The 13,359-nt window shown below is 36.1% G+C and overlaps 1 protein-coding gene across 1 annotated transcript in view; it reads right to left on the bottom strand.

Moving 5' to 3' along the window:
- MAN1A1 (mannosidase alpha class 1A member 1) overlaps positions 1–13,359 on the bottom strand; it is a 141,396-nt gene that overhangs the window by 81,191 nt on the left and 46,846 nt on the right. The window contains exons 3-4 of the mRNA XM_080588387.1: positions 12,700–12,815; positions 1,809–1,889 (exon numbers count right to left, since the gene is read on the bottom strand). Coding sequence (XP_080444513.1) covers positions 1,809–1,889; positions 12,700–12,815 — 197 coding nt within the window. The remainder of the gene's footprint in view (positions 1–1,808; positions 1,890–12,699; positions 12,816–13,359) is intronic.

Below are 13,359 nucleotides of genomic sequence, written 5' to 3'. Positions count from 1 at the left end.
TTAAAAAATGTTTTCTCATTTCATCTGCACAATAGAGTTTTATTTGAATATCAGTACTACTGTAAATTCAGTCCAAGAGGTGGTGATAAAACTGCCTCTCTACAGGTGAAGGAATGGTTGAGAAGCAATGACTTGGTGCTATTTAGGAGAAACAATATGCATTGATTGAAGTGAGACTGTGCATTAACAGACACATGATATAAACCATCAACATATAAATGAAATCAACAGCACTGATGATAAATGGCTCAGGCATTCCTTGGCAGACAATTGCTACTTTATTTGATGGTTCACACACAGTCCTCCACCAACTCTTGTTTGCCAAGAAGTATCTTCTGTTTCTGTCACAACCAGTTAATTAAAATGTAGGAATAGGTTATACTGGAAAAGCTCGCTATATTTTATGAGAGGGAGATCGACAGGGAAAGATACAACTATTTAATCACACAGGGAAGAGCTTTCAATTCTAAAGACACCCTTAGGTATGCTTATTTCTGGCTCCTGAGTTACTGGAGGAGGACAAGTGATTTCCTTCAAGAGTCAGAGATGAAACAACAAACAGAGGTAAAACAATATTTAGTAAAGGTGAAGAAGCCAGCTACTAAACACCTCTCAATTTTTTCATTTATATTGAGTGAATACGAAATGTGTCTAAGTACATTTTTTTTCCCAGAAAATTATAAGAGCTAAAACATGAAAAACTGTATATTTTAAAACATCAATGTCTTTTCAATACCATTTACACTCAGAACAGGATTGTGAGGAACAAACAAGTAAGTCTACTTAACAGGTAAAACTGTCAGCAAAACACTTTCTCCTCATAACTGCTTTGCCTTAACTACATAATGCAGTAGTACCTGCTAGGACAACTTTACCATATTAAGTTTTAACCAAAAACAACACATACACCATAAAATTTAAGATAATTTAAAGAAAAAGGTTCAAAATAGAGCTGTATCTAATAGTTTCGAAATTTACAGATGAAAGAAAGATTTAAAGAAATCCAAAGATAAATTCAATTGATGGTTAAAGAGTTTTAACTTGTGTTGATCCCACAGTAAAACATGACTATAATCCACAGACAGGAACAAGAATCTAAACTAGAAAGATTAAAAACTTTTTAAGTGCCAAACTAAAAATTTTAAATGCCACAGTACCTGTGACTTAGCATTCTCTAAATACATTACAGAAATAATTGCATTTGATAAAGTTCTTACACAAAATCATTTCTTTATCCTTTTCAGAAACCATGACAGGTGCTGTCATAGTACCTTTAAAAGTCATTAAGAAGGCAATAGAGATTAATGAGATATTACTGCTTTAACATGTAAACATACATAAACATACAGTTGTCCTTTCTTTCTTGACGTGTCTTTTCCATGTGAGCTGAAGCTTTAGAAAGGCCAACAGCTTTGTCAGAGGTGTGGTTCATATAAGTTAAGGTATATACTCCTAAATTATTTGTGAAGCAGATACCTAATGTCCCAAATCTACAGCTTCCACAGCCCAGTGGCATAGAGGCTCTGCAACTACGCACTCCAACATGAAGCCCAGTAAGAATATCCTGGGTATGGTTTCAACTGAGGAAAAAAGTTCACTGAACACTTACACAAAGTAATAGCTTAAAAACTTTAACACAAATTAACACTAATAGAAGCAGTAAGAGCCATTAGACATCTCTGCTGTACAGGCCATGTTTTCAAAGCTCTATATAGACTTAATTCTGATAAATAAAATGGGTTGTTAATCTAAATTAACTACTTATGTAGATGATGGTATTTCATACAAACCACGTGAAAACATCTTACCTCTTCTCCTGAAAGATAGTAAGCTGAAAGTAGTCCACCAACAAAACGGATGTTCACTTCAAATACTGAAATTTCTGCATTCTGTTGAAATAAAAAAACACAGCTTTATTCTCTGACACTTTTCTGTAAGAAGAATACTCTCTACTGAAATTATAGGTTCTGATTATATTTACATAGATTGGTAATTCCAGCTACTGTAGGAAAACATTCGTTTTATTTTTTAAAAACACATGCATGCATTAAAATACAACAGCTGTAGATGACAAAACACATAATATGTAGGGAAAGCCAATGTTAAGTGATCTTAGAAACATTTTACAGTGCTGTTTCTCTTTCTCATTTTAACAAAACATCCCCTTCATTATTCTCATACTGTTTAACTATTCACCTCTTTCACTCGGACAGGAAGCACTCTATAAATCCATGTAGCTGAGCACTTCCCTGCAGGTGATTCAGAGCTCAAATGCACTCTCAGGTCATATGCCCCACACTACCTCACCTCACACCACCTTGACTCAGACACCTTATGAGAAGTTCTAGGTCAGAATGTCATATCATGAACATTTCTACATCAATCTAAATGCAGGTTATTCTAAAGTTGGACTTGTAGGTAACATGAGTCAATTAAATGTTAATGATAAAATTGTAATCACGGCATGTATTCACTAGTAAGGAGATGATCTTTCACTATTACAATGACAGATCTTCCCAAGCTGACCTGGTCTTTACCAATGATGTAGACTGGCTTTGTTGTACTTATCAGTACAGATACAGCCACTACCTAACTCAAAGCACATGCTTCACTGCCTTTTTAAATTCAAATCTAAATGAAGAAGCTCATCTTATAATCACTACCTTCCCCTGTTCTGGAGGATCAATTCTGGTTTTACCCTAAAACACAGTCCACTGAAAAGGCACTTAGTTGAAAAGCTGGTCTAGTGATGTTTCTTAATTTCAGCTTTTGAATGTAGCACTACTTTTTATATTTTTGCATCTCTGTAGAAAACTGGCACTGAGCAGTCAATCTTCTAAACTTTTGTGTACATAAATAAGGTGTTTGACTTTCATGTGTTCTGAGTTGCTTTTGCTTCTATTGAGTTGTTTTTCTTGCTTTCTATTTCCTGACATACACTACAGCTATATTCAATATAAATCAACACACAGTGGGGTTGCAGAATTTTCTTCCAAAGGGCTTGCAGGCTTTTTCTCATTCAGCTAGTTAACATACTTTTCTCCAGTTTAAAGGTTCAGACATCAATTCACAGAGGAGGGAAGAAGTTGCTCCCTGTTTTCTATGGATTTGAAATTCTAGTAAACTACCTTTGCAGAAGAGAATAGCATATGGTTACTTATTAGAAATGTTACTTCATGGTTTTCAGGTTTGCAAGGCACTCTGATTAAGGAAGGGTGTCTCAACACATTGCAGTGGGTTGTTCAGTATTTCATCAGTTGTAAAAGGCAGAGACTTCAAAAAACGCTCACTGATTTGCTACAATGCTTGTTCATTTACCCTTAGGTGTTTAACTTTTCTCCTTTAAAATCAACTGTGCAGCTCCCCCTCTAAAAAATGAGGATATAATTTAATTCACAGAATTGCTCTGATTAATCTGTAATTCATATACTATATACATGTATGCCAATGTAGGGTTTTGTTTGTTTGTTTGTTTTTGAATACACACAAGCGAAAACTGAAGGATCAAAGTCACATACTTCTGCCTACAGAAAGCTCATACCTGGCATCACATGTTAAGACTGTCAAATTAAAAGGTTTTGCTAGTGTGGAGCACTGCTCAGAGCATGTTTTTTCCTAGTTCATCTTAAGAGTGCTAAAACTCCACTCTATCTCCTTATTTACTCCTTTCCCAATACTTGTCTACTCTCATTCTTTCTGAAAGAAACTACAAAGGAAATGAAATAAGACTTAATTTCTGGTTCCAAAATTAATCTGACATTTCTGTTTCCAAGCTTCTAGTCCTTATGTCAGTGAATCCAGCAAGATGTAGAATGAAATAACTGGAAACAAATATTCAGTTCAGCTTTAACTAGTGCCGTTTCTATGCATTTATTTTATTTTATCAAGGTACATGGTTAACCAGAGGAGATGGATACAAAATTAGTTCAGATTTCTAGAGGACTTAAATGTCTAGCCAGCATAGCTGTTCACCTACTAAGCAGGCTATCTATGTAAAAACACTGAATAAAGAAGTCTACATTAACTAAATCCAGAGGAGAAAACAGCTTGTAGAGAACTGATCTGACTTAAAGGCTGATCTGAAGAAAGAATGTTTAAAGGCATGATTAGGGATGGCTTTTCTTCCCTGGAAGTTGAGCTAGCCAATACATACCCCTTCCCTTTAAGGAACTCCTATAATTTGGACTTTACTTGAGAACCTTCTTCAGAAGTTAAGATACTTTCCACTACAATCCTGAGCCTCATCACAGGCTAAATAACTTTTCTTTGATGTAGGAAAGTTGAAGTTGTAAAGAGGTAGGGATTGACAAGGGAATTAGTTCATCAGATATCTCAGACACTCGTGTTTCCTATATGGATTGAATGAAATTACTTTTCGATTTGAATTGTTCAAAGTAAATCGAGTGATATATGAGCTGAATGTTTTGTTTCCAGAACCTTACATTCTACCTTTCTGGATTCAATATGGCCATTTAAATCACAACACTTGCTATCTTTCAAGGAATTAAGAAAAGCTCAGTATATATGCACTGACATCTATTTCTAGAATTCATATATAGACAAAAAGAACACTTTGAAGTAATCACAGAATATCCTGACTACCCAAAAATCAGACCATATGTCTGACGATATTGTCCAAATGCTTCTTGAACTCTGGCAGGCTTGGTGCCAGTGGCTGACCACCCTCTTGGTGAAGAATCTCTACCTAATATCCAACATGAACCTCCATTGACACAGCATTGTGAATAAAGATTTTACTATTGAATCACAAAGATTAATTGCACTGTAATCTTGAATGTTTTCTGAACTGGTGATCTTTCAGGACATTTCTTGAAGCTAACCATTGTTTTGATGTTATCAGCTTTCCAATACTTCACTTGCACACATCTCTGACCCTTTGTTCAAAAGCCTCACTTCTTTCTAAAATTTTTACACAAGCCACTGAAGCAGACAGTGAATGAAATGGACAGGCATTTCATTAATGGTAAATTTGAAAGCTGCATGCTTCATAGCGTAGTTATTCTCAAACTCATCATAACAGGTTAGTAGTATTCTCAGAAATCATAGGGATTATAGCAATTTGCAGAACAGTTAAAGAAGTTTTATAATTTCATGTCAAAGAAACAGTCATCTCTATATGGAAAGCTCATGTGAAGAAGTAGTCGGAAAAAAAGGAACTTGTCTGAAGAGCAGTAGATTACTGCTACATCAACTTTGCCCTTACTTTTGGTTTGATTTTTGCATTACACATTACAAATGCTCCCTCCTAACCATTACCCTCTTTTCATATTTTTAATCACCCACATACAGTTTGCACAAATAAGTCTGTATGCTTCTAATCAGAAGTCAAATCTCAAGCAAGGAATGCTATTTGTATTTTCCTACCAGCTGTACAAAAATACCTTATGAATCGCCTAACAGAGTACCACAATATATGTACGAAAAAAACTTTATCATCATCTCCCAAAGATTTTACTTTTATTCACCAGTTGAAGTGGACAGAATTTATTTTGTTTTAATTTCAAGTTTAGCCTTCTCTTTCAAACCTTTCTTGTATTATAGCATAGCAGGTCTGAGAAATGGTTGAATTAATTCTATTATTTCAAATGGAACCTCTGTAAGGAGAATTGACGTAGTCGTTTTAAAATGACTGTGATGTTTCTTTTGTTAGTTCCCAGGTGTGTAAGATAGCTCTTACCAACTGGAAGGATATAATTTGTAATTTCACAGTCTTTCCATTAGAACCCTAATTTAGATTGCATGAGTGTGCACTGTATACAACAATATCTGAAACACCTTTGTGAGTACATCTGCTAATCTCTTACTGTTACTATGCAGTATCATCTTGCTCTAACTGCTAATTTTGGGGGCCCCCTTTTATAAAGGATTCAGAAAATACGTAAATTGAGAGCGATATGCATATTGGGAACAACGTATTTTTGTTTTACTTCCAAGGTTTTTACTTTAATTGAAGTATCTGAGTAATTTGGTCTTTCATCTTACATTTGATCAATAATTTATCATTCACTATATGGGATAGTCCAAGTACTATTTGAAATCCAGAGAAATTGTGACTACTGCTCACTGTATTTAGAGAAATATAAAACCAAAAGCAATATATGTAACCATATGTATCCAATAAGTGGTACAAGAGCAAAAAGATGACAACTTTATTGAATTTCACCTGTTTTTCTCCATTAGCTTCTAAAAACAACATTTTTTCTTGACAAAGATGCAACAACTTTTACATTGCTGGCTAAAATGAAAGCAAACATATTTACATATGGTGGAGACTGCTCTCGCAAACTCAAGCTAAGCAAGTAACAAGTCTCCATAGTCAAAGAATGAAAAAGCCAAGCGTACCATATTTTGTCTTGACAAGGAGAAATGTTGAAGTTTTTTAAGCAAGAGAAGAACTGTAGTTCAACATTCAGAAACACTACAAGAAGCTGCAGAATCCAACAGTTTTAATTAATAAACCTATTAGACTATTAAACTAACTCATTTTAAAGACAGGGAAACTGACTGTACCCAGGAAGCTTCAGAAAACAACAAAAATTACCAAACGGACAAAAATGCTAAGTGCTACATTAGCTAGTTTGTGTTACTTTGCCTTTGCATTTTATTTGCAAACCTGTGACAGGCCAATCTGATCTCCACTGTACCTCACTACTTCTCTTCCGTCACTTATGTAAACTGGAAGGTTAAGTCTACAACTGCGAAACTGCTGAAGTTTCAGCCAGCTGTGTTTAAGTTTAATGTTGAAAGCAATGTGCATATAAAAAAAGGTACTATCAGCTGTGCTCTCCTGAAGCCCTTCTCCTGTTGAACTTGTCCAGCTTCCTAAAAACGAGTATTTTCATCCTCTGGACCATTCCCTTATAGCACAGCTCTTTCCTCAGAATCTTTCTCTCCACAGATTCGTAAATCAAGACCAAAACAATTTCTGTCTATGTTTTCTCATGGGAAATCACTGTCACTTATAAACATAACATTTGAAGCAAGACATAATTTTATTTATCTACGAACTTCCACCCAGCACTCAGCAGCACTGGTAGTTGCTCTGTCACTCGTAATTCCATTGGAGAAAATACCACGTGCTTGTTATGTGGATGAATAAGTATTCACAATAAGCAGGTCACCTGAATTTATACTTGATAGACTTTACCCTTGGTTTTCACAAAGATCCAAATGAGGCTTCAATCCTACCATACAATTTAGTCTTTGTTATTGGGCAGATTCATTTCCAACCTTTTTTCCTTCAGTTCTCCCGTTCCTGTCTCATCAAGAGTGTAATAAAGTCTCAGTCACCTCACCCACATTTCCATCTATCGCTCCTATGTACAGGGAATGCAGCTCCACGTGCACACACACATACCTCACTGCTCCATCACAAACAGCCTGTGTCCTGCAGGCTGAATCCAGCTGTGCGAGATAACTCCAGGGACCCTACACTGAACAATACTGAATAATGTACATAATTCTAGACTAACAAATGGGCACAAAGAGCCACATTTCAAGTGAAATGAGTTGTACTTGTAATTAACAATAATAATATTCTTGTCTTTAAACACAAAGGTTGGGAACAACAACAAACCTTAGCATTTTCAAGTAGTCCAGGAAGTATGAAAGAGACATGAAGAGTATTACAACAGCTTACTTTAATCTCCTGTAATTAAATAACGTTTCAACTACTAGTGACTGTAGAAGAAAGTTTCATTCACAGTCCACAAATTAAATTTAATGGCAGTTTGTTAAAACACTTAGTTCCCCTTGACAAGGGAAACAATTTTAGCAACCTTTGTTGCAAGTATCAAAGCTTGGTTACTGCACAGCATGCTGTTTAAGCTTACTGATGTCCCCATTTAGCAAAATATAAGACCTTAAACAGGAACAAAAATAATGTCACTCAAGGCATTAACTAATCCCCAGCAGAAAAAATTGCATGTAATAATAAATTTGCTAAGATCTCCTTTTAGCCCATCAAAATAATGTCTTATTCATAATCGAAACAAAATAAAGTCACTTTGAAGTCTGGTATTTAGAGCGTACTAATAAATTATTTGGCAAACTTGTAAACGAGTAGTCCCACAAATTGAACCATTTCCAACTGCTGGCTTTCTTAAGCTTCCTCACAGACCCATTATACTTAAAGTCCATTGACTCTCTTTTTTATTTTTTTTTTTAATTTTTAAATAGGAAAGCTATTTTGTTGCAACTTGTTGTATCAGGGAACTTTCCAGTTTTCTCACTTAAACCGCTCACCCTCCCCACCCCCCCCCCATCCCCATGAACACTTTGGCTTAAGAGTGCTGGCAGGACACAAGCCCCAACTTATTTTTGCTGTCTTATGCATCCCCTTCTCTTTTTGCAGTCCCCAACTCGTTTTGTACCTATCTGCAACAGCGAACAATGGAAAGCTTTTCATCCTTTCCCCACAGCACAGCACAGCATCCGCTCTTTTCTGAGTAGATGCATCCTGTGCAGCTAACATGGAAAGATATCTGTGATGAGATGTAATGCACAATGACTCAGCACTCACGCAAAATGTTAATGAAAGTCAATTAAATTATATCCACACAGCTAGAACTACCACACAGGCTGCTACCACTTTCATCTGACTATGCAATCATAACTTCCTGCCATCAACCATTTTAGGCCAAAATGGAGAGCGGCGAGGCAAACAAAGCAAAATCTGCTAAAAAAAAAAGCAGCAGGAAAGTTATTTTAGTCAGAATAACAAATTCAGTTTTGAGAAATCTTCTACTAGACGAAACCGTTTTCCCAACAAGCTTATTGCTTTCTGCTCCGTACCTTGCCTCCCTTCTGGTCCTGCCTGACGACACCCACCTCCGAAGGCTAAGCAGGTCACAGCGTGAATCCAAGCACTGTCCCACATATCCTTTAATTGGCAGCACTTTCTGCTCTGGTTTTGACCCCTGCTGTTCCAGCCAATGCCCAGGCACACTTTAGGACATAGGTCAAGGACTATTCCCACTATGTGATAATGGCAAGTCTGTCTTTCTTCGGGGGAAGGAGTTCAGCAGGGTTAGAAAAGAGGCCTTTAAGCATTTATTTTAGGAGTGTAGACTGATATCCTCTCGCTTCCTCAACTTCCTAGACTAATTCCACCTTCTGCGTCCAGTTAGCTGCAGCTCTCTTCTATCTTTCTACCCCAAAAGAGAGAAGGAACAAAAGCAAGCCCCCAGCTAGCCCCAAGCCTTCCCTACATCACCCCTGCCCTTTCCTCTGCCTCGCCACAGCCTGCAGTTCCTGCTCTGCTCAGGGCAGCGGGACAGATCAGCTAGCCTCTCATCCTAAAGAAGTTGGGGTGTCAGGTGTAGAAGCGAAGCACCATCAGTTCCCCTTACTTAACTCCTAGCCCTTCACTGCTGTGCCAAATGGCCCAGCTCCTCCACCACTACTTGCTGACTCCTAACACCTTCACGTGTTTCATTGAGATCCCTCTTCCAATCTGTCTTCCTGAGGATGAACTCATTTTGGGTCACCCCCTTGCACTGCAGTCTGATAGCTTTCCCTCCCTGGCATGAAGCAGAATTTGGGTGATGGTACAGAAACTTTTTCAGAAAGCTATGAATGCTGTGTGTGTGTACATGCCCTAAAGCAAATAAGGAAAAAATAAAAATAGAGAAGCACACAGTGGTGTGTGGTTATAGCTAGGAAACAGCCAAGTTCCCTAGTGATCCTGTAAAATACAGCCTCCTTTTTCCTCAGTTGTAATGTGTGCTGAGGTCAGACCAAATCCTCAGTTATATTAATTGAAGATCAAAGATACACCCCCCACGCACATGAAGCTATTTAATGAAAAACAGAGCAGACACCCATGATGCAAAGACCACGGACTCAGCCACTGCTAAACATCAACTCTTTCCAGAGGTTGAAGTACATGTAAATTTCTTAAAATATCAGCAGAACAAGAAAATGCAACTTACTTCCTGAAGAATCACTTCATTTCCCTGAAATTTCAGCAGTTAGAAGAGAACGGATACTGAACATTGCAATGTAGATATCTCAGTTTCAAAACCAAAGAGCTACCAGGTTCAGTTATAATGAAAGTAGCCTTAGCAAGTTATACTCCAAAAGAGGAAGCTTTCAAACATGTCCACTCACAAGTTTATCAAGAAGGGTGGCATTTACTTATCTAGAATTTTCTTCCTAAATCAAAACTTGTTTACTTTTCTGAAGAAAGCAAACTGAAGAACCAAACAATTAATTTGTTGAATGGCGGGACTGAAATTTAACAAGTGAAGCAATGATTGCATTTCCCACTATGGCATCTTTATTCGGTAAATCCTTTTATGTTGATAAACTGGTGGCTACTTTACAAAGTAAAATTTGGAAACTTTTATGATCACATGATGAGAATAATAAGCTGCTAGCCAAATACTCTATGTGAAACATTATGAGTTTTTAGAGAAGATAACTTGCTTTATCCAGCTGCATTACAGTAGAATATAAACAGAAAAGACTGTTACAGATCGCACTGTTATTTTTGCAAAGAACATCTTAAAGAAACTTCCAGATTTAGAAGGCATAGTTCTAAGATTAAATGTATACAAAAAATAATCCTATTTATACAAATGAAGGCCAACTGTGCTTCCCCAAAAGCTGATTAAGCAGTCACTGCCCAGAAAACGACCCGAAACATCAACAAGAAACATGCTTTATACTACTTGCAGGAAGGAGCATTTAAGGATATGGCTGTGTATCACTTATTAAAACCTAAATCACTTTCATGGGAAAAGGGTTTCTGAAACATGAGAAGGTAACAACTTACAAAATATTAATTCAGAAAATGTTCCATAATGCCTGATACATGGCTATGTTTCGGCTTTAAATGTTTAAACACAAAAGACTGCGTTGTACTTTGTGTTAAATAATTTCCAGCTTTAAACTATAAGACAGCAGCATTTAAACTTCAGTTTTAAAGTGGAAAACTAAACAAGTTGATTAGCTTCAAACAATTCACTCATTAAACAAACTGTTTATTTAACCAATATAAAGTTAATAATCATAGCAAATTACTAAAGTTGGTGTTGTAGTTATTTGTTTTAATTCCCTCATTCTAGTTTGGGAAAATCAATTTAGTCATTACTGATGCCAAAGTAAAATTCAACTCTATATGACTATAAAGTATTATGAAGAGTCACATGAGGTGTTGAACTCAGGACTGCTATTTCAGGTATTGTTATTATCATATATTATCTGTAAAGTAGTTTTAGTAAATCTGTTGAATTACTGCACTAAGCAACTAACGTAAAACAAAATTTCAGATACTTTGATGGACTTTACAGCTTTTACTTATTTTTTCCTCAGTAATGCTTAGATCAACAGGTGGAGCTGAAATTGTAGTCAACACCATCTATAAGCAGAAGTACAGCAAGATTTATGTAACAATGAATATTTTAACTTCAGTAATGTAAATCACTTTACATGCTTTATAAGATTCCTCCAAGTAGAGCTCTGTTCTTTCTTTAAAGAAGTTTGCTATTTCCTATGGTATTTTGTTCTTACTTCTTTAAGCTTCCTAATGCTAAGCTAGCAAGACAGGACTTTCATATTACAAACACTTCTACATAAAAAAATTCTTACGCTCAAGATAAAGTTAGCATGTTGTTCAGACATCTGACACTACTCAGAAGCATGGTTTAATATTCTGTACTTACATTATTAATATAAACATAAATGCACTTTAAATTGCTGCTTATATAAACTATATAATATCCACTCATTAACTCCTCCTTCTTAAAATGATAATTAATTCTCAAGTATGCAAGAGAAGCTAATTAATCCTGACTTTTTGCATAACATATTAGAAAGAGTACTTTGTTTGCAGAAAGTGTTTCTACCACGATGCACCTAAACTACAAGAGGTTTAAAGTGTTTGGTGTACTGTGCCTACAATGCTTTACTACATTATTGGGACTTCTCTGGTCAACAGAGCTACTCCATTAGCTCTCTGTACTCAGCAATTATAGTACTTATGCTTGACCACAAAAACAAAAAATAAAAAAGACCAAAACCACGACTTCTCAATTTAACCTAAGTTTTACAGATGTTCTAGCTGTTCAGGGCTGGAACAGTTCTAGAATAAAAGCTTTATAAATGAACTTTGTTCTCAACTGTGTATTTACCAGTTAATAGGATGATTTGTACATGCAGGTGTGATGCCTCCTATGACTAAACCAGATCAGTCTGTGCCGAGCTGAGTTCAGTCTAACACACGGGATTCAACTTCACTAGAATACACAAAGGAACTTAAATGATTACATATGGTGTGTGCCTTCTGTAAATGCAAGTCTGACTTATGGAAGATTTTAGAAAGCAAAATTGTGAAGCATTTACAAAACAAAAAATGAATGCTTGCACTGAAGTCCTGATTCTTCCATCCAAAAAGGCTGTAAAGTTTGTTGCTTATTTTATAACGACAAATGCTCTGTTCCTTTCTCCTTGCTTCAGTTCAGGTGGTTGCCTCCTATCTACCTAAATCTATCAGGCCAAAAAACTGCTCATAAGCAGCACAGTAAGTTCACTACATTTCTGCTTGCTGCCTTGTTTTATCCATCAATAATCTTAGTGTTGTAGCCTTGTACCATGCTTGCAATATTAGAATCCAGTCCTCAGTTGATACCTGGATACTAAACAGACCATTAAGTGTTAATTATTAACACTACTTACCACATTGAAATCTAAGTTTTTTTCAACCCAGTCCTTAGCTTCCTTGAATTCCTCTTTCATTTCCATGATGTACAGCGTATCAAGGGCATCCACTATCGTTGCTCCTTGAATGTTACCTAAAATAAATGAAGAACCAGTGATTTACTTTACAACAGAAGGCTTTTCAGTTAAATCTAATTAATTTAAATTAATTCTATTTTCAAAATCCAGTTTTAATTAATCCAATTAAAAATATGACATACAAGCATTCAAGTGGGCAACCATGAATTCACAGCCTTAACTTTGACTCCCATGTCACAACACAACATCACAATATTTAAGTATTTCTTCCACTAATGCTGTTTTGAAGAGCAGGTCTAATGCACTGCATTTTCAGCCATGGGTATATATTTTTGAACACTGATGAAACAATTCACTGTAAAATATAATTCACAGAAGACAATAAATCTCACTGAGAAATTACCGATTCTTCCAGTTTGGAGTGAAAAAAAAATCAGTTGCTTTTTTGTTTTTATCTTCTATATTCAGTAACATACACAGAGCTTTAAGAAGCTAATAAGCAGTGATCACATTTCAGTTAAACCAGCCCTTTAACGAGTAACCTCTCTGAAAAACATTTTTTTTCTGATACTGCACATCACACCATGTAGCCTGCACAAG

Source organism: Anser brachyrhynchus (assembly GCF_964034855.1).
Source record: "Anser brachyrhynchus genome assembly, chromosome: 3".
Classification (NCBI taxonomy): domain Eukaryota; kingdom Metazoa; phylum Chordata; class Aves; order Anseriformes; family Anatidae; genus Anser; species Anser brachyrhynchus.
Note: the sequence above shows the minus strand (reverse complement) of the source record. Positions and strands in the feature narration are given on the sequence as shown.